The sequence below is a fragment of the Eptesicus fuscus genome, chromosome 17 (genome assembly GCF_027574615.1).
Source record: "Eptesicus fuscus isolate TK198812 chromosome 17, DD_ASM_mEF_20220401, whole genome shotgun sequence".
NCBI classification, from domain to species: domain Eukaryota; kingdom Metazoa; phylum Chordata; class Mammalia; order Chiroptera; family Vespertilionidae; genus Eptesicus; species Eptesicus fuscus.
This window is the reverse complement of record NC_072489.1, coordinates 60267041-60284466: the sequence shown is the minus strand read 5'-3', so window position 1 is coordinate 60284466 and position 17426 is coordinate 60267041. Positions and strand designations below refer to the sequence as shown.

Here is a 17426-nt window from a genome sequence, read left to right as displayed (position 1 = left end):
CGGCAGGTCCGAGCGTCTCCAGGGTAAGAAAGAGCAGCACGATCATGACGGGAATGCTCATTTTTCAGTTTCCAAGATTTAAAATATTTGGGCCTGTTGTTCCCGTCAAAACCCAGAGAGCCAACATTCCAGCCCTTTGGCTCGAACGCCGCCGGCCAGACTGCTCCTCGCGGCCAGACGCAGGCGAAGCCTCTTTATCGGGCGAGCGGGCCGGTCCGCGCTTTGGAAAGAGCCCACCCACCGGGACCCATCTGCCCCCTGCGCGGCGCGCGCACTCGGGGAGCCCCGCGGGCTCCGTGCGGCCAGAGACCTAGGGGGGCTGCCCCCCAGAGCCGGACGGTCGGACGGGCAGGCAGGCCTCGGGGCAGAAGGCGCTGGGTGCGAACGGCCCCGTGAGAAGCAGGTGGGGGTGGGCGTGGGCGATGCTCGCGCGCACTTCCTGCCAGGACACACGGGGGCTCCACGTCTGGGCACGTGGGGGCGGGTGCCTCGGGGCAGAGGGACAGGCAGGATGTCGCCACGCACGTGACCTTTGACACCAGCATAAACCTCGGCTCCACGTCTGTAACCGACTTCCCGCCCTCCTGGGGGCTCGTCTGCAGCCACGGGCACCCGCCGTCTTCGAGGCTCTCACCTCCCGGCAGTGCCAGGCGGCAGACGCGGTGGCGGGGGGACCGAGCGGCCGGCACGGCGCTGCCTCCTCGCACCCCGCCGACTGCCTGTCAATTCGGCCTGAAATCCTGACGCCTCAGTGCTCCTCGCACACAAACCCCGCTCCCGGGCACGCCCACACGTGTGCTCACGGGAGGCGAGATGCTGTTTTTAAACGCATTTCAAGCGGACGCGTGGGAAGACGCTGGAGCCAGGCTTCCCGGGTCTGATTCTGGAGGCGAGAGCCTGGCCGGCCCGGCATCACTGCCCCGGGGGCCGCAGCATCCGCTCCGGGGCTCACCCCGCGTGCCCACGGGCAGGGAGCCCCGGGCGGGCACAGCCAGCCCGCCGGCCCCCAAGCCGCCTCCTCACACCGCGAGCAGGTGCGAGGGTCTGTCCGCGGCCGGGGGCAGGCGCCGTGCCCCTGAGGGAAAGAGGCCCTGAGGGCCGCCAGCACCCAGCGCTCCCTCCACCCGACCGTCCTCGCTGCGGGCGGCCCCGGAGCGTGATCTCCGCCCGCCGGGCCTCTCTGGGGTGAAGGACGAACGGGCAGCAGAGGTGCCGGGAAGCAAGCACCGCCCATGGGAACACTGTCCCTCCACGGTCCCTCCACCGGCCTCCGGCCTCCCGTGCGGCCCAGCGAGGGCAGGGCAGCGAGCACCGCCGGGAGCCGCATCCTTGAGCAAAGCAGCCCTCGGAGAAGACAGTGACCCGGTCTCAGGCCCGACTCTAAGCTGAGGTCAGCACCGCCTCCCGCTGTGAGCACAGGGTCAGTGCACCTTCCTTTCATAGTCCCCGTCCCCGAGGACATTTCTCCCACGGGGATTTTAGAGAGAGAGGAAGGAGAGAGGGAGAGAGAGAGAGACCTCGAGGGGAGGGGGACACATCGACTGGTGGCCTCCTGCATGTGCCCGACAAATGGTCGGGACGGACCTGCGACTGAGGTAGGTGCCCTTGGCCGGGAATCGAACCTGCGACCCTTCGGTCCGCAGGCTGACGCTCTAACCGCTGAGCCAAACCAGCCCGGCTGGCCCAGTGCAGGTTAAAGGTCGTGCGGGTGCCTGAGCCAGCTCAGCGAGCCGGCGCGGTCCGTGGCCAGAGCGAGCGGCGTGCGATCGGGACCCCCCGGCCGGTACCTGGATGTTGAGCCGCCCGCGGTGCGCGCCCAGGCCGTAGCGCTTCGTGGTGGACGCGTGGAGCTGGAAGTCGGTGACCTTTAAGGTTTCCAGGCCGAGGGGCGGGCACCCTGGAAGGACAGGCGGTTACCAAGCAGGACAGAGGCGGAAAGGGGCCAGCTTCGGCTTCCTAAGCCCGGCCGCGTGCTTTTTCCTTCTCTCCGCCCTCCCCCCCCCCCCGAACGCCCCCTCATTGCCGCACCCCCTCCGGCATGCCCGGCGTTTCAGGGTAAATCCTGGCGATATTATGCCAGTCTCCACTCTGGGCGACCTGCTCGGACACCCCTCTCCGTGGCTGCCCCCGCCACTGTCTGAGGCTGTTTCCGATTAAGGGTCCTCCCCGAGGGGCTCACGTTGAGGTGCTGTGAGCGGGTCCCCCCCTGGAACCGCCGGGAATGCTGCCGCCTCGAGGGCCCGCCCGGGACCAGCTCACAGCACCTCAGCGTGAGCCCCCGTAACGCCAGCAGCCCTGACTCAGCGTCCTTCCCTTCACCGGGCTCACCGGGGTTCCCTTGGATGGACGAGGGGGGGGGGGCAGCTTCCTGGGTGGGGGGAGTGTCTGCAGGGCTCCCTGCCCGGCTCAGAGGCCGCTGGCTCCCAGAGGGCGCGTGCCCTCGGGGTCTTGGGAAAGGAGGAGAGGGAGAGAGACCCCCCATCAAAGAGACCCTGAGATGCCTCTCCACCCCCCCCCCCAACTGGAGACGGGCTGCTCCGGCTCAGCGGCTGCAGGGGTGCTGCTCGCTCTGACGGGTTCTCATTTCTGGGGCACGCCTCCTGGAAGGGGGGTCGCTGGGTCCAAAGGGATTTTAATCTTTTGAGGAAACTCCATGCTGTTTTCCACATCCCGAGTGACTTTAGAAAACCAGGCACCTGTGCTTGTATGTAAGGTACCAAGAACCAACCAATCAGGTGCGACCTTTTTATGGGATGCAACCAATCAGGTGCGACTCTACTGTGAGGACAGGCACACGGGGCGGCGGCTACGTGGTCACTTTCTGTCTGAGGATCGAAGGGAGGGAGGGAGGTGCCCTGACTACACAGCCAGGCAGTGCGGCCGGTCGGCCATCGCTGGCGAGATAAGAGGTGAACTAGTGACGGTCACATGACTGCGAAGAGCCGTCACTCGTGGGCAGAGTGTGCCCTGGAGCCCAGGACTGATGGCCGGGCCAGGGGCAGCGAGGACCAATGTGTGTTCGTGGCAGCGAGACAGCAAGATGTCTCGGCCTCGAGGGGGACTGGCTCGGGCCCGGAGGCCTGGGTCTGGGCGGAGGGGGAGGGGGGAGCGGTGGCGGGGGGGGGGGGGGGGAATAGGACGTGCACAGCCAAGCTGGGGCGGCTACAGGCCTCACGTGAAAGGGCCCGGCGTGGTGCTGGGGAGGCGGGGCGGGGCCGGCAGGGACTCAGGAGCCCGGGACGCTCAGCAGTGACGGGGACCCTGGCTGTGGGGCCCTGTGCACCCAGAGGAGAGCGAGGCGGGAAGATCCCCCCCACCTCGCCCACGTGGGGCTGGAGAAGAGGAGCCCCACACCAGGGCCCTCACGGGAGCCTGCGGCGCGCAGGGCAGTGGTGGTGCTGGGCTCAGGCACATCTGCCCACGGGGCCTCGCTCACCCTTTCCGGCCTCCCCGGGGCCTCGCTCACCCGCCCCGGCCTCCCCGGGGCCTCGCTCACCCGCCCCGGCCTCCCCGGGGCCTCGCTCACCCGCCCCGGCCTCCCCGGGGCCTCGCTCACCCGCCCCGGCCTCCCCGGGGCCTCGCTCACCCTTTCCGGCCTCCCCGGGGCCTCGCTCACCCGCCCCGGCCTCCCCGGGGGCCACGGGGACGCCGTGCTCATCGCTGGCAGCCTTCTCGGGGCTCTTGGTTCTCACGCCTCTTCTGTTGCTACTTTTACCTAAAAAGAGAGAGAAATGTCTGCTTCCACATGTGTGAGGGCCGTCCCACCGCTGCCCCCACCCCCGACCGCAGCGATGCCCGGGACGCTGAGGTGCTCCCCGTTACAGGAGAGGAAGGTGCGGGGTGAACCAGGAAGTAAGCCGCTAACCCAAGGCACACGCAGCGGCACCGTCCAAGCCTGCACCTTGGACCTCCCGGGACCCAGAGGCTGACTCCGTGTCCATCTGACCGAGCGGGGCTGGAAGGGGGCCTTCTGGGCCCACAGCTTGCATCCCCCCGAGAGGGCCGCTCCTCCCTCGCCCTCCAAGGCCCGGGCTGGACGAGACCGCTGTGGGCACGAGGTAGCTGTGGGCACGGGGCGGCTGTGGGCGCGGGGCGGCTGTGGGCGCGGGGCGGCTGTGGGCACGGGGCGGCTGTGGGCACGAGGCGGCTGTGGGCACGGGGCGGCTGTGGGCACGAGGCGGCTGTGGGCACGAGGCGGCTGCGAGCACGAGACCGCTGTGGGCACGGGGCGGCTGTGGGCACGGGGCGGCTGTGGGCACGAGGCGGCTGTGGGCACGGGGCAGCTGTGGGCACGGGGCGGCTGCGAGCACGAGACCGCTGTGGGCACGGGGCGGCTGTGGGCACGGGGCCGCTGTGGGCACGAGGCGGCTGTGGGCACGGGGCGGCTGTGGGCACGGGGCGGCTGCGAGCACGAGACCGCTGTGGGCACGGGGCGGCTGTGGGCACGGGGCCGCTGTGGGCACGGGGCGGCTGTGGGCACGGGGCGGCTGCGGGCACGGGGCGGCTGCGGGCACGAGACCGCTGTGGGCACGGGGCGGCTGTGGGCACGGGGCGGCTGTGGGCACGGGGCGGCTGCGGGCACGAGGCGGCTGTGGGCACGGGGCGGCTGTGGGCACGGGGCGGCTGCGAGCACGAGACCGCTGTGGGCACGGGGCGGCTGTGGGCACGGGGCCGCTGTGGGCACGGGGCGGCTGTGGGCACGGGGCGGCTGCGGGGACGAGACCGCTGTGGGCACGGGGCGGCTGTGGGCGCGGGGCGGCTGTGGGCACGGGGCGGCTGTGGGCACGGGGCGGCTGTGGGCACGGGGCAGCCTGCACAGGCCGGCAGCTCCTCTCAAGCCTCCTCCATCTCGTCTCCTCCGGAAACACGGCTGCTTTCACCGGCAGGCCCTGCCTCCCCCCTACCCCACCCCACCCCCGTGCTCATTCCCTCCCCCTCAGCCTCCCTCCTCTCCCGCTAACTGACCTCGGCTCCCGCCAGTCACTCCCAGGCCCCGGAGAGGCTTTCCGCACTCCCTGGTCAAGGCCGCCCTGAGGGCTCGGCCAGCACCCGTCTGAGGTCAAGAGGCCTCTGAGCAGAGACTGGGGTGCAGGTGGGGCACTGAGGCAGGGCTTGAGGGGAGGGGGGCGGAGGGGCGGAGGGGAGGAGGAAGTGAAGGGGGCGGAGGGGCAGAGGGGGCTAAGCAAGGCGTGTTGCCGCTGGCTCTGACTCAGCCCGGTCCCGGGCAGCTCTGGGGCAGGAGCCGCACACAGGCGTCCCCCCCGCCCCCCCCTGGAGACGAGGGCTGCGCTCCTGCTGGCGGCCTCTGGCCACAGACCAACCCGTTGGGAAGGGGGCTGGACCCTCGAGGGCGACGCTCCAGAGAAGGAGCAGCCGTGAGCCAGCTCGGCTGGGACCCAGCAGCCGGGGACGCGTGCACCCACGGAAGAGGGCCACGTGGGCGCCAGCAAACCCCCCAGCCCTGCGCCCCTAGCTGTGTAGCGTCAGCACACACGTGTGACGCCGGCTGGTCTGTTCGTGGGTCTGTTTTTGCTCGTGTTATCTCCAGAATCTGGTGGATAATTGGCTGTGATGAACGAACGAATGAATGAATGAATGAATGAATGAATGAATGAGTCACGGGTGACCAAACAGACAAACACGAGAGGAGGGCAGCTCTGCGGAGAGGGACCCCGTGTGGACTTCCCACAGCAAACGGAACCACCCAGACCAGCCAATTAATGAAGTCATTTCCGATTGTTCACCGTCACCGAAGGGGAGAACGTGCTTCGCAGGAGAACACCGATCTTCACACACTGGGCCCAGCCGAGGGCCGCCCCCTCTCCCCCCTGTGCCCGGGTGATGGATGCCGCGGGGAGTGTCTCCCATCTTTCCGGGAACTGAAAAGGCGCCACATGAAGCGGCCCCTCCGGCCGAGGGAGTCGATCCGAGCGCCCGGAGCGGCGGGGAGGGAGGCTGCCGCCCTGGGTGTGTCCGGCCTCAGCCCGAGCCCCCGGGGCCTTGGGGCCAGGTCTGTGGGTAGGAATGTCCCGGCCAGTGGCCTCCAGAGCTGGCCTCTTCCGGAAGAGCCCGGCCGAGGGTCCGTAAGACCTCAATTGTTGGGCAAAACCGGAGCCATGACGTCTGCGCACGCGGAGCCTGACTTGGCAGAAAGCTAAGACATGAGGGGGGGAAGCGTCACAAACTGCGTGAGGGGACCGCGGGGTTCTGGGCAAGAATGTGGGCGCTCCCTGCCTCCTCCTCTCTGCGGCGGCCTCCAGGGGCCGTGGGAGGGGGCGTCCATGGCTCAGCCCCTGCCACACCCTCAGCCTCGCCTCCCACACGCCAGGTCCCCATCCAGGACCCAAACGTCCCTGCCTGGCTCCGGGGATCCAAGGAAGGTCCCGTGTGGGCGCATGTGCTGCCGCCCCTGAGAGCCTGCGTCCCGGGGCCAACACGTGGGGACAAAGGGCGGAGACCACAGGCAGGGCCCAGCCACCCTCTCGAGCTCCAGGTGCTGCCACCGCCCTGAGCAACTGAATCCTCAGTGACCCTTCACCTCTCATGGCCGCCCCCTCCTCAGGAAACGGGGGACACAGGACCCGCCTGTAACTGGATGGCAGTCACCGGGAGGAAACAGCAACACATAACCCACATCCAGGGCTCCGGGCAGAGCCTGCCTCGGTCACCACTGAGTAAGACAGCTTCCGGTGGCTCCGGGGTGGAGCGTCGACCTAGGAACCAGGAGGTCACGGTTGGATTCCCGGTCAGGACACAGGCCTGGGTTATGGGCTCGATCCCCAATGTGGGGCAGGAGGCAGCCGATCCCTGATTCTCTCTCGTCATTGATGTTTCTCTCTCTCTCCCTCTCCCTTCCGCTCTGAAATCAATAGAAATATATTTTAAAAGGCAGCTTCCGTCTGCTCCTCATTAATATGACGATGGAGCCCCTCCCATCACAGAGCACCATTCCAGCTGCTGAAAAGCCAACAGACAGCATGTGGAGTGTGACTCACAATCATGAGGCATTTTCACATGGATTAAAGCATCCCATCCTGGCAAGTGCCCGCTGAGGGCGGGGGCTGACCGTGAACGTAATGTCACAGGTGGGGACACCGAGGCTCAGGCGGGGGAGACCCACCCCAGGGCACCCACAGGGCCGGGCGGAGCTGGAGTCTGACTCCCCTCGAGGTCCTGCCCAGCAAGGAAGGCACCACACGGTCCGTCCGGATGAAAGAAGAGAGCGAAGTGGGGAGAGACGGAGCCAGATTAAATCAACATCTCCATCTGGGCTGCGTGACAAAGCTGAATTCCTTAAGAGTAGCAAAATGGAGCTGCCAGCCGGGCCGTGTCTATTCTGGGTTTATGAGAAAGGCTTTTCTCTCTATACAAGGAGCTTCCAGTAGCAAACCCCAGAAACTGACAAATTCTTCGCTGCCTTTTGCATTTCCCCAGGAAATTCCAGCCCCACAGCATCTGCACTCCCGCTGGCGAAGGGCTCGGCCCAGGCCCTCAGCTCCTGGAACCCACACAGGAGGGAGGCGTCCCCAGGCAAGGGGGTTCTCAGGGGCGTCCCGAGATGCAGCCTCGGGCATCGAGACAGACGATGAGGACAGCTTCCTAGGGCCCCGCCACCAGGCACGTCTGCAGAGAACCTCACACAGAGAGCCAGGAGGGTGACCGTGAAAATCCTAAGCGATGGTGGCTGCAAACCCGACTCCGGGGGGTGTTAGCCAAAGGGCCAGGATGGGGAGCGAGCAGCCTGTGTCCTTATCCAGTCCTGAGACTAAGCCCCTCGAAACAGGTTTCCTGGGGGGTCCGGTGAGTCCTGAAAGGAGTGAGTGGTTGAAAGAGGCACTTGGTCCTGTTACTCAGTCACCTGGATGGTCTGGGGTGGAGATGGAGATTCCACTGCAATTTTCTAAGCCTTTCACGAGGGCAACACCAAAATCAACCAACCAATCAACCAACCAATCAACCAACCAGCTAATCAACCAACCAACTAATCAATCAATCAACCAACCAACCAACCAACCAGTCAATTAACCAGCTAATCAACCAACCAGCTAATCAACCAACCAACCAACCAGCCAATCAACCAACCAACCAACCAACTAATCAACCAACCAACCAGCCAATCAACCAACCAACCAATCAACCAGCTAATCAACCAACCAACCAATCAACCAGCTAATCAACCAATCAACCAATTAACCAATCAACTAATCAGCCAATCAACCAACCAAACAAACAAACAACCAACCAAAAGCCCTCCCAACCCTCCTCCTCTGTCTTCCCCATCAGCCTCTGCGCTCCTCTGGGCGAGCTTCTGTGAAGAAGGCAGGGTCTCCATCAGGGACCCAGGGCACCCGGCCTCTATGCAGCCGCAGCCACCTTTCTAACTGGCAACCACGGGAGGAGCTCTTTAAGGAAAGACCCGCCCCCCTCACAGCAGCGGGCGGGGATGTGCCCAGGACTGGGCTGGGCACCGTTGGCACCTGCCTGTCTCAGTTTGGGTTCGGCCTGGAACAGCCTGAGACCAGGCGTTGGAGCTGGAGTGTCTCTGGGAGGTGAGTCCACGCAGCGAAGGAACAGAGACGTGGAGGAGGAAACGCCTGTAACGGAGGCTGCGTGCTGAGCACGGCCCTCTGGGACTCCGCCCGGCCGGGGGCCCTGGGGACTGAAGAGGAAGTGCCTCTGAACGGCCCTCCAACACGGGGGAGGCTGCTGGTGACCCGCCTGACCTCCCACCACCCCGGGAAGTGTGCTTCTCATCGTTCCCGTGTCACAGCGAGCAGCCCGAGGCGTGGAGAAGCCACACGTGCCCGAGGTGATGGAGCAACATTGTGATCCCAGCTCTCTCTGGATCCTGAACAGAATTTGCCAAATACCCACACACGTCCTGCAAGGATGGACTATTCCATGAAAACCTGTGACAGGAGCGCCTTAAATTAACCTTGAAGGTAACGTAGCACTCCCACCATCCCTTGTGCCCACGTGAGCAGTGGGCTGGATGCCAGCCAGCGGGGGCCATCAGCCCTGGGGGGGCCATCCACAGACACCCCAGGTCCATGGGTTCCATGGCCTCAGGGGGTCTGAGAAGGTCTCGGAGGGCAGAGCCATTGTGGAAACTCCCAGCCTGCGAGCGAGGCTCCGCGGCCCCGAGAACATCCAGCGGAGACCTCGCCTCAAAATGCGGCCTCCCGGGCCGGGCTGCCACCGCCCGCACCGAGGGCATCGCCCACCGTGGACCCGGCAGCGGCATGCTCCGGCACGTGGAAGCACCGTGACTACTGCTCAGAAGCACCGCCTCCAGGCCAGCTCCCCAAACTCGGAGTGCTCCCTCCTTTCCCGGCACCAGCCCTGGCCTCCGAGCCACGGCCAGGCGGGGGGCTGCCAGCAGGAATCGTTGACTTTGGAGAACATTGTGGAAAGAGAGGTGCTGTCTTGAAAGCTATTTGCTGATGTGTGTGAAATAACTTCTTTTTTTTCTTCTGTTTTTTACAAAATATCCTTTCCCTCGGAATTTTGTAGGGAGTTTATCAGGTCAAACCACTTTGGGTTTAACCCTTCAAGTGAACACATAATATCATGATATAAGATCTCTTGCCCTAGATGGTTTGGCTCAGTTGGATAGAGCGTCAGCCTGCAGACTAAAGGGTCCCGGGTTCGATTCTGGTCAAGGACACATGCCTGGGTTGTGGACTCGATCCCAAGTAGGGGATGTGCAGGAGGCAGCCGATCAATGATTCTCTCTCATCACTGATGTTCCTATCTCTCCCCTCTCCCTTCCTCTCTGAAATCAATAAAAACATATATATTTTTAAAAGATCCCTTGTCCTCACGTGTGCTGAAAGCACTGTGATTGCTGCTAAGAGACATACAGGAATCGTTACAAATGTCCTCCTAACCCTTGCCCTCACTGCAAACACACACATACTCACACACACACACACTCACACACACACACACACTCGCGCACACACACACACACACACACACACTTACACACACACACACACACACTTACACTCACACACACACTCACACACACACACTCAGACACACTCAGACACACTCACACACACTCACACACACTCACACACACTCACACATACTCACACACACTCACACACACTCACACATATACACACACACTCACACACACACTTACACTCACACACACACACACACACACACTCACACACTCACTCACACTCACACATACTCACAACACACTCACACATACTCACACACACACATATACTCACACACACTCACACACACACTCACTCACACACACATACTCACACACACACTCTCTCTCTCACACACACACACACACACACACACACACACACACACACACGTGGCCCGAAATGGCAATCCTGCCAAGGTGAGGAATCCCACAGTGTGGTCCTCAAAGGCACTGTCACTGGGAGAGGCTGGGTGACGGGGACACAGGACCTCCCGGCACTGGCTTTTGCAGTTTCCGCTGAGTCTGTAATTACTTCAAAATTAGAGGCCCGATGGACGAAGTTCATGCAAGAGCAGGCCTTCCTTCCCCCAGCTGCCGGCACTGGCTTCCCTCCAGCACCCGGGACCCGGGCTTTCCTTGCAGCCCCAGCTTCATCCGGAAGGACGTCTGGAAGGACACCTGGTCTAATTAGCATATTACGCTTTTATCATTCTAGATAAAAACTTAACCATTTTTAAAGATTCAGGGCTACTCCGTCCAGCAGAGCTCTGCCTCTCTGGCGATCGCCACTCCTGCAAAACCGCAGCGCTCCCAATTCACCGAGGGTCCGGCCGTCCACGCCCGCCAGGCGCCGGCACGTGGCTGGCCCACTGCACTTGTCTGTGGGGGAGAGAGCGCGGCCACGGTCGGAGCCGAGACTCACCCCCCGGGCCCGGCTGCTGAGCCAGCCTTCCTGTGACGTGAAGCCCGCACTCCCTGCCGCTCCAACAGGTGCCTGCCTCCTCCCCTCGAGCCCGACCTTCACGCCAGACGAGGGCCTCCGGGAAGACACCCGTCGTCGGCAAAGACAAAGCGCTTGGCCGGCGTCTCCGTTAGTTCCAGAGGCCCTCACCCCCTTACTCAGCGGGACCTGCCTCTCCCCCGCCTCAGAGCCAGAGCAGCTGAGACGGGGCCGGAGTTCCCCTCGCACACCCCAGCCGGCCCGTGTTCCTGCTCCCTCGTAAGGAAGCGCCCGTCCACGGTACCGGGACACCGGCTGTGACACGGCGCAGCGCAGACACAAGCGCTTCTCTGACAGCGGGAGCAGCACAGACCTCCAGCCGCCGCGCCAATGGGAAGCATGACTTCTGTCAACACACCAACTGCACAAAACTGCCGCTGGCCCCCGAACCAAGGCCACTCTGTTTTTAATGTGCTTTTCCTGACTTAACCGAGAGGAAGGGGGGAGAGAGACAGAAACATCCACGATGACAGAGAACCATTGATGGGCTGCCTCCTGCACGCCCCCGACTGGGCATGTGCCCACAACCCGGGCCTGGGCCCTGGCCGGAAATCAAACCATGACCTCCTGGTTCATGGGCCGATGCTCAACCACTGAGACCGACCGGCCAGGCTCAAGGCCATTCTTAACCCAGTCTCCCCCATTGGGGTCCAGGGTGAAGGACTGTACTGGCCAAAGGCACCCCCCAGCAGGAGAGGAGTTGAAAGTCTGTGATGTATGTCACGCTTTGCTTGTCAAAGTTGGGGGTGCTCTGCAAAGCCCCTCACAACCCATTAGAAACATGGCGGCCGGAGGCAGCCCCTCCTCCCCCCCCCCCCCCCCCCACCCCCCCCCCCGGCCCCGAGCTGAGTGTCTGAGCCGAGCCTGGGGTTTTCAGGGACCTGTTTCCAGTTTGGGGATCAGCCCCTCAGCACATCTGCACCCCGTGCTGAGCAGGTTCCCGGGACAGACCTGCGGAGCAAATGAAAGATAGCACACACCGGGAGGTCTGTGGAGAAGCTTCTAGAACAATCAGCAGAGTAACGTGAGGTGGCGGCCCATCTTCCTACATGCAGAGGAGGAGGCTGGGAGGACAGGGAGCTGAGGCCCAGCCCAGACCTGGTGCTCCGTGCTGTCCTCAGACTCTCCGTCTGGGTTCCTTCCACCCCCCAGCCCCCACCCCCAGTAAACACCAGACAACATGCGTGTCTGCCCCTGAAGTAAAACAAACACATGCAGATGGGATGCAGATGACAGAACAAAAAGAGGCCTTGTGCTGGAGCACACAGATCTCCAAGCGCCCGGCTCCGAGCGGGGCCTGTCAGAGCCCGGCCTCCCGGTCTGTAGAGCCACACGGACCCCGCTCGGGGCCATGGGAGGGTTCACCGAGCCGCTTACCCCCCCTTCCCCCCCCGGCGCCGAGGGGTCCCGGTGGGTGTCCTGCAAATATGAGCGTCTCCCCACTCCCGTTCCAGGCACCCTCTCCACAGCCAGGGCTCATCACGGGCAGAAAACACTGGGAATCCTGGATGGCTCTGGCCAGGGCGGCACAACCCCGACCCGCCCGCTGGTCCACGGAGGGCCTGGAGCTGGAGTTCAGCACGTGCACAGGGGCTGCGGACACGGGTCCAGGGGCAGGACCGGAGTCTCCATCTCCCCCTCCCGGCCTCGCCGCAGACCTTCCTGAACAGTCTAACCAAACCCGGGATTCCCCCCTTCCCTGGGGGGCTGTGAGGGGCCCCCCGCCGATTGCCAAGGACATGGCCTGGGGCGCTGGCTCCCCAGCCTTGGACCACGAGGACAGAGCCTGTCCCATTGGCCCCAAACCCTGGGCACCATGGAGAGGGCCCCCTCGAGAGGAGCGTGCGACACGGGATGGAAGTCATTCCCCGAGACGGGGCCGGGGAGTGGGGGTACCAGAGGGTGGAGAGAGGGGTGCAGGGAAGGCACCGCACCCCAGGCTGCCCTCTCCCGGGGGCACCAGGACCCGGCTGCCCCGCTCCCAGCAGGACCTCTGCCACCCTCAGCTGCGCAGAGGGTCGGGGCCCAGAACAGGAGGTGGGGGGCAGCTGAGAGGGACATGGGCTGCTGAAGGCCCGGGGCTGGGCTGTCCCCAGAGGCCACGGGGCCCAGACCCACCAGCCGCTCCGACCCCCAAATCAGAAATTCACCCTCAAGAGAGCGCCCTGCGGGGGGCGGAGAGGGAGGCGGAGAGGAGGGTGTCCGGCAGCAGGACCCGCGCTCAGTGCACTCACTTCACGTTTGGCACAAGGGGCACCCCACTCCCCGGGCAGCTGCCCAACTGCTCTGCCTCGCCAGTCGGGTGCCCGTGAGGTTCCAGTTCCCGGGACTGCGAGGGGCCCAGGGTGCGCGGTGCAGGCTCTACGAAGGCTGGGGGGCAGCGAGGAGGCGGCTCCAGGGCCCTCTCATCCCAGACGCAGGGGCCGGGGAGGCAGCCGTCCTGTCCCCGCAGACTGGGCGCCCCCGCCCCCCACCCCTCCCCGGGAGACGCAGGGCCATGGGCGCCCCCTCGCCGCCCGCGCAGCGCGCTCCTTACCGGGCGGAGGCGTCTCCGGAGCCAGCTTCTCGCCCCTGGGCGCCTTCCTGGCCTTGGGCGCCCTCTTGGGCAGCCTGGGCGCGGGAGGGTGCGGCTCCTGCGCCTCCTCCTGGGTCCCCGCGGGCAGCCGCGGGGAGAAGGGCTCGGGCTGGGGCTCGGGCTCCCCGCGCGCGTAGTAGGGCTCCTGGCTCCAGGGCTCCTGCGCGTAGTGGCCGCCGGGGTCCTCGAGGGCCGCGCCCTGGGCCCCAGCCCCCGGCAGGGCCACCGTCAGGAGCGCGAGGGCCAGCGCCAGCGTGGCGGGCCCCCAGCGGGCCATGCCCACTGCCCCGCGCCCCGGGCAGGGTCTCGGTGGCTGGGCGCGCAGGGCGTGCGTGGGGGCGGCGCGGGGCAGGGGCGCCCGGCACTGCAGCGGGGCGCACGGGGCTGGGAAGCTGCCGGCCGGTGGCGCGTGTGACCGGCCTGCTGGGCCGGGCTGGGCCGGGCTGGGCCGGGCTGGGCCGGGCAAGGGGCGGGCAGGGACCCGCCAGGCGGGGCGGCCCCGCCCTCCCCTCCCTTCCCCCCTCCAACCGCGCTGGGCTGGCCCTGGGAGGCAGGTAAGGGCGTATGGCCATCCCAGCAACTGTCTCCAACCCCCACCTACCCTCCCCCCTTCCAGGCACCGGACCCGGCCAGGGAGCTGCCCTGCTGGGCCGGCTTTCCCGGCTCAGGCCGGGAGGGGCTGGAGGGTTCGTGTTACAGGTTGGGGACCCGCCCTCACAAGAAAGCACATTGGAGCTGGGCCCCCTGCTGGCAGCCAGGCCTCCGCCCCGGGCCCTGATCCTGGGTCCTGAGCTGGGAACGGAATTCCTGAGGCCCCAGGTCACCAGGGGTCAGAGGAGCACAGCGTCCCTGGGGCCAGAGCCCAGCGACCCTGGAGGGTCCCTCTCCACCTGAGGTGACTCTGAGGGACTGAAGGTGAGACTGGAGGGTCCCGGGCCGCCGGGTGGCCACAGGCCACACACCCGCCGTGCCAGGCAGGGAGGGCGGGCGCCTCTGCCCTGGACACTGTGTGTGGGCCCTCCGGGCGGGAAGTCAGGCATTAAACATTCATTTCCTGCCCGGCCGGCGTGGCTCAGTGGTCGAGTGTCAACCTCTGAGCCAGGAGGTCAGGGTTCGATTCCTGGTCAGGGCACACATCCGGGTTTCGGGCTCCATCCCCAGTGTGGGGCGTGCAGGAGGCAGCCAATTCATGTTGATGTTTCTCCCTCTCTCATCCTCTCCCTGTAAAATCAATAAAAAATATTTTTAAAAATCAATCAATCAATCAATCAACCAAACAGCCCCGCTGGGTGTAGCCAAGGAGGCAAATTTGGAAACGGAGGCTGCCACTCAGCACCCCCCTGGCTCCTGGGCCTCCCCGTGGCGTCCCGGACGTCACTCCGTGGCCTGCTCCCCTGCGACGGGCATTTCCGTGGGCACGGTGAGCGCTGCCTCCCTGCCCGCCTCCCTGCCACTCGGGGTCCGTGTGCTAATTTCTGTCTCACAGCCCACACCCGTGCTTGTCCGTTAACCCGCACACACCTCCGCGCCGATCACTTCCTATACATCCGAGGCCCCCAGGGAAGCGTCACGTGATGTCGTCTGACACGGATCCAGAGAACATTCCGTGGGAACAGATGTTAAGACCAGTCCTTTCGTAGCGTTTCTCACAGCGAGCGTCCCCACCTGCTCGCTTCCTCAGTTTCCCTGAGACGCTCACACTCGGAGCGAATGAAGGTGGAATTGTTTTATTTTTTAAGATGGGTCACTTGAAACATTAGCTGCTCTATTTTAAAAAACACACGCTCTGACACAGTCGTTGCTAACAATACAGTCCGGAGACGGATGCTCATGGAGAGAGACACGAAGTTGTTATGGCAACTGTGATCGTGACCACGAAGCGGGAGGGTTTCCCGCCGTCACCCGGGCGAGGTGGCGGTTAAGTGCTGCGAGGCCCTCCCCCGGCCTGTCACCCCTCACGGTTATTTCAGCAGGAGTGCTCCGACCCCGTGCTCGCAGATAAGCCTCGTCCTAGTCCCCGGGCCCCGCCCCGAGCCGCTCAGCTCCCTCCTCACAGGATGCTGGTGACCTCCATCCCGGCGGTGACGTCACCTCCGGGTGGACCTGAGCGGGGGCTCGGGCTCCAGACATTCCATTTGTAAGTAAGAAGATGTGGTTGTGAAAACTGTGGAGAATCAGACCCACAGGCCCTTGGGGAGCCCGACCTCATAGCATCCCCGGGGGCCCCGCCCCCACGCAGGACAGGCCCCGGGTAGGACCGCACCCCGCTCGGGGCCCCAGCGGGCCACAGAGGCGGGAGCGGGCCACGGCACTGAGTGGCAGGGGGGCAGCAGTATCCATGGAGACGCTCCTGGTTTACCGGGGACTCACCGGACTGATAGAGACAGCACAAGGCCCGTCTGCCCAAGCTCTCTGCCGGGACCGAGGAAAGAGGACAGCGTCGTCGCAGCTAATGTCCTCTTGATCCCGAGGCCAGAACGGACGCTGTGCTGAACGGGACAGAACGGCTCCGCCTCCTGCGCCCTCCCGTGTCTGCACAGCCCACGGCACAGCCACAGCCCCTCCTGCCAGCGACTCCCTCGTTTCAGCGCCCCCCTCCTCCCACCCACCCGCACCCCCTCCACCCACCGGCCCTGAAACTGGCTCCCCTGCCCTGTCACCACCTGGAGGACCATGTCCAACCTCGGGGTCTCCCCACGCGCTCCCCTCCTGCTCACTCCACCGGGGTGTCGGGTATGGAAATAAAGTCTCACCGGCACGTGGCCCCTCGCTCCGGCTCACCCACATCCCACTGACAGGCACCCCCTCACCAGCTCCAGGGCGCGCCCCCTGCTGGTTACCTCCGTCCGCTTCAACTCCAATGCCGTCTCCGTATTTCATGCCAGGAACATGAAAGCAAGGGGCACGTGGGCAGAACGTGTGTTAACCTCGTCATTGGACCCTGTTGAGCCTCAGTTTCCTCATCCATAAAATGGGACAGTAATGCCTCCCTAGCTCAGAAGAGGGATGGAAGAGATGGTTCACACCTGGACACCCCCCCCACTCCTCCCCCCTCCCCCCAGATGTCAGGGCTCGCTACGCCAGGGCTCAGGACTCCTTCTCCCGCCTACAGCAGCTCCAGCCCCCGGGGGTCCGCCCGATCAGGTCTCCGCTCCCTCCCAGCCTCCCTCCGCAGCCTCTGGGCACATGTGCCCGATGTCAGAATAAAGTTTAGATTAAACCCAGAAGCCGCAATGCTTTACACAAATCCCACTGCCAGCCCCCTGCCCACAGTCACAGCGAGGATATTCCTGCTCCGCCCCCTGGGCCCTGACCTCTCCCAGCTTGGCTCCCCCGGCCTGGGACCTCCCAAGGGTACTGAACCTCAGCAGGAACCCTCTTATCTGGGACTCAGGCCATTCCGGCATGTTCTAGAGGAGAGAGGCAGGGCTCCGAGGGGCTCCGAGGGCTGAAGGCCAGGGTGGTGCAGGGCAGCTCTCCGTGCCTCCCCTGCCGTCACCAGCCCTGGCTCCCTCCCCTGGCGACTTCCAGCTGCTCCCCCCCCCCCCCCGCCGCCCGCAGCTCCCCACAGGACGCATGTGTCTGCCCTGCAAGCCGGGCGCAAGGACGCCACGCTGGGAGGCTCCTAGGGATGGAGAAGAGAAGGGGGGGATGAGAGCAGGTGGGAGGGTGAGGAACGGGGGGAGGAGGAAGGGCGGGGGGGGGGGGGAGGAGGGGCCGCTTCGGGGTGATGCTGGGCTGAGGAGAGCCCCCAGCGAGAGGACACCCTCCGCTTCTCAGCCTCTGCCCAGGGGGCTGCTGGGGCCCACGAGGCGGAATTGCTGGGCGGGTCGAAGCCAAGTCTGTCCCGGACGGAACGCAGTAAAAGCTCCGGGGAGGCTCTCAGCCAGTCG

General features: G+C 64.9%; 1 protein-coding gene across 1 annotated transcript in view; it reads right to left on the bottom strand.

Annotated features, from left to right (window-relative positions):
* Positions 1–13958, bottom strand: part of CPXM2 (carboxypeptidase X, M14 family member 2) — a 46713-nt gene extending 32755 nt beyond the window's left edge. The window contains exons 1-3 of the mRNA XM_054729092.1: positions 13495–13958; positions 3617–3715; positions 1788–1897 (exon numbers count right to left, since the gene is read on the bottom strand). Of these exons, the coding sequence (XP_054585067.1) occupies positions 1788–1897; positions 3617–3715; positions 13495–13810 (525 nt within the window). The 5' untranslated portion in view covers positions 13811–13958. The remainder of the gene's footprint in view (positions 1–1787; positions 1898–3616; positions 3716–13494) is intronic.
* Between the last annotated feature and the right edge of the window lie 3468 nt (positions 13959–17426).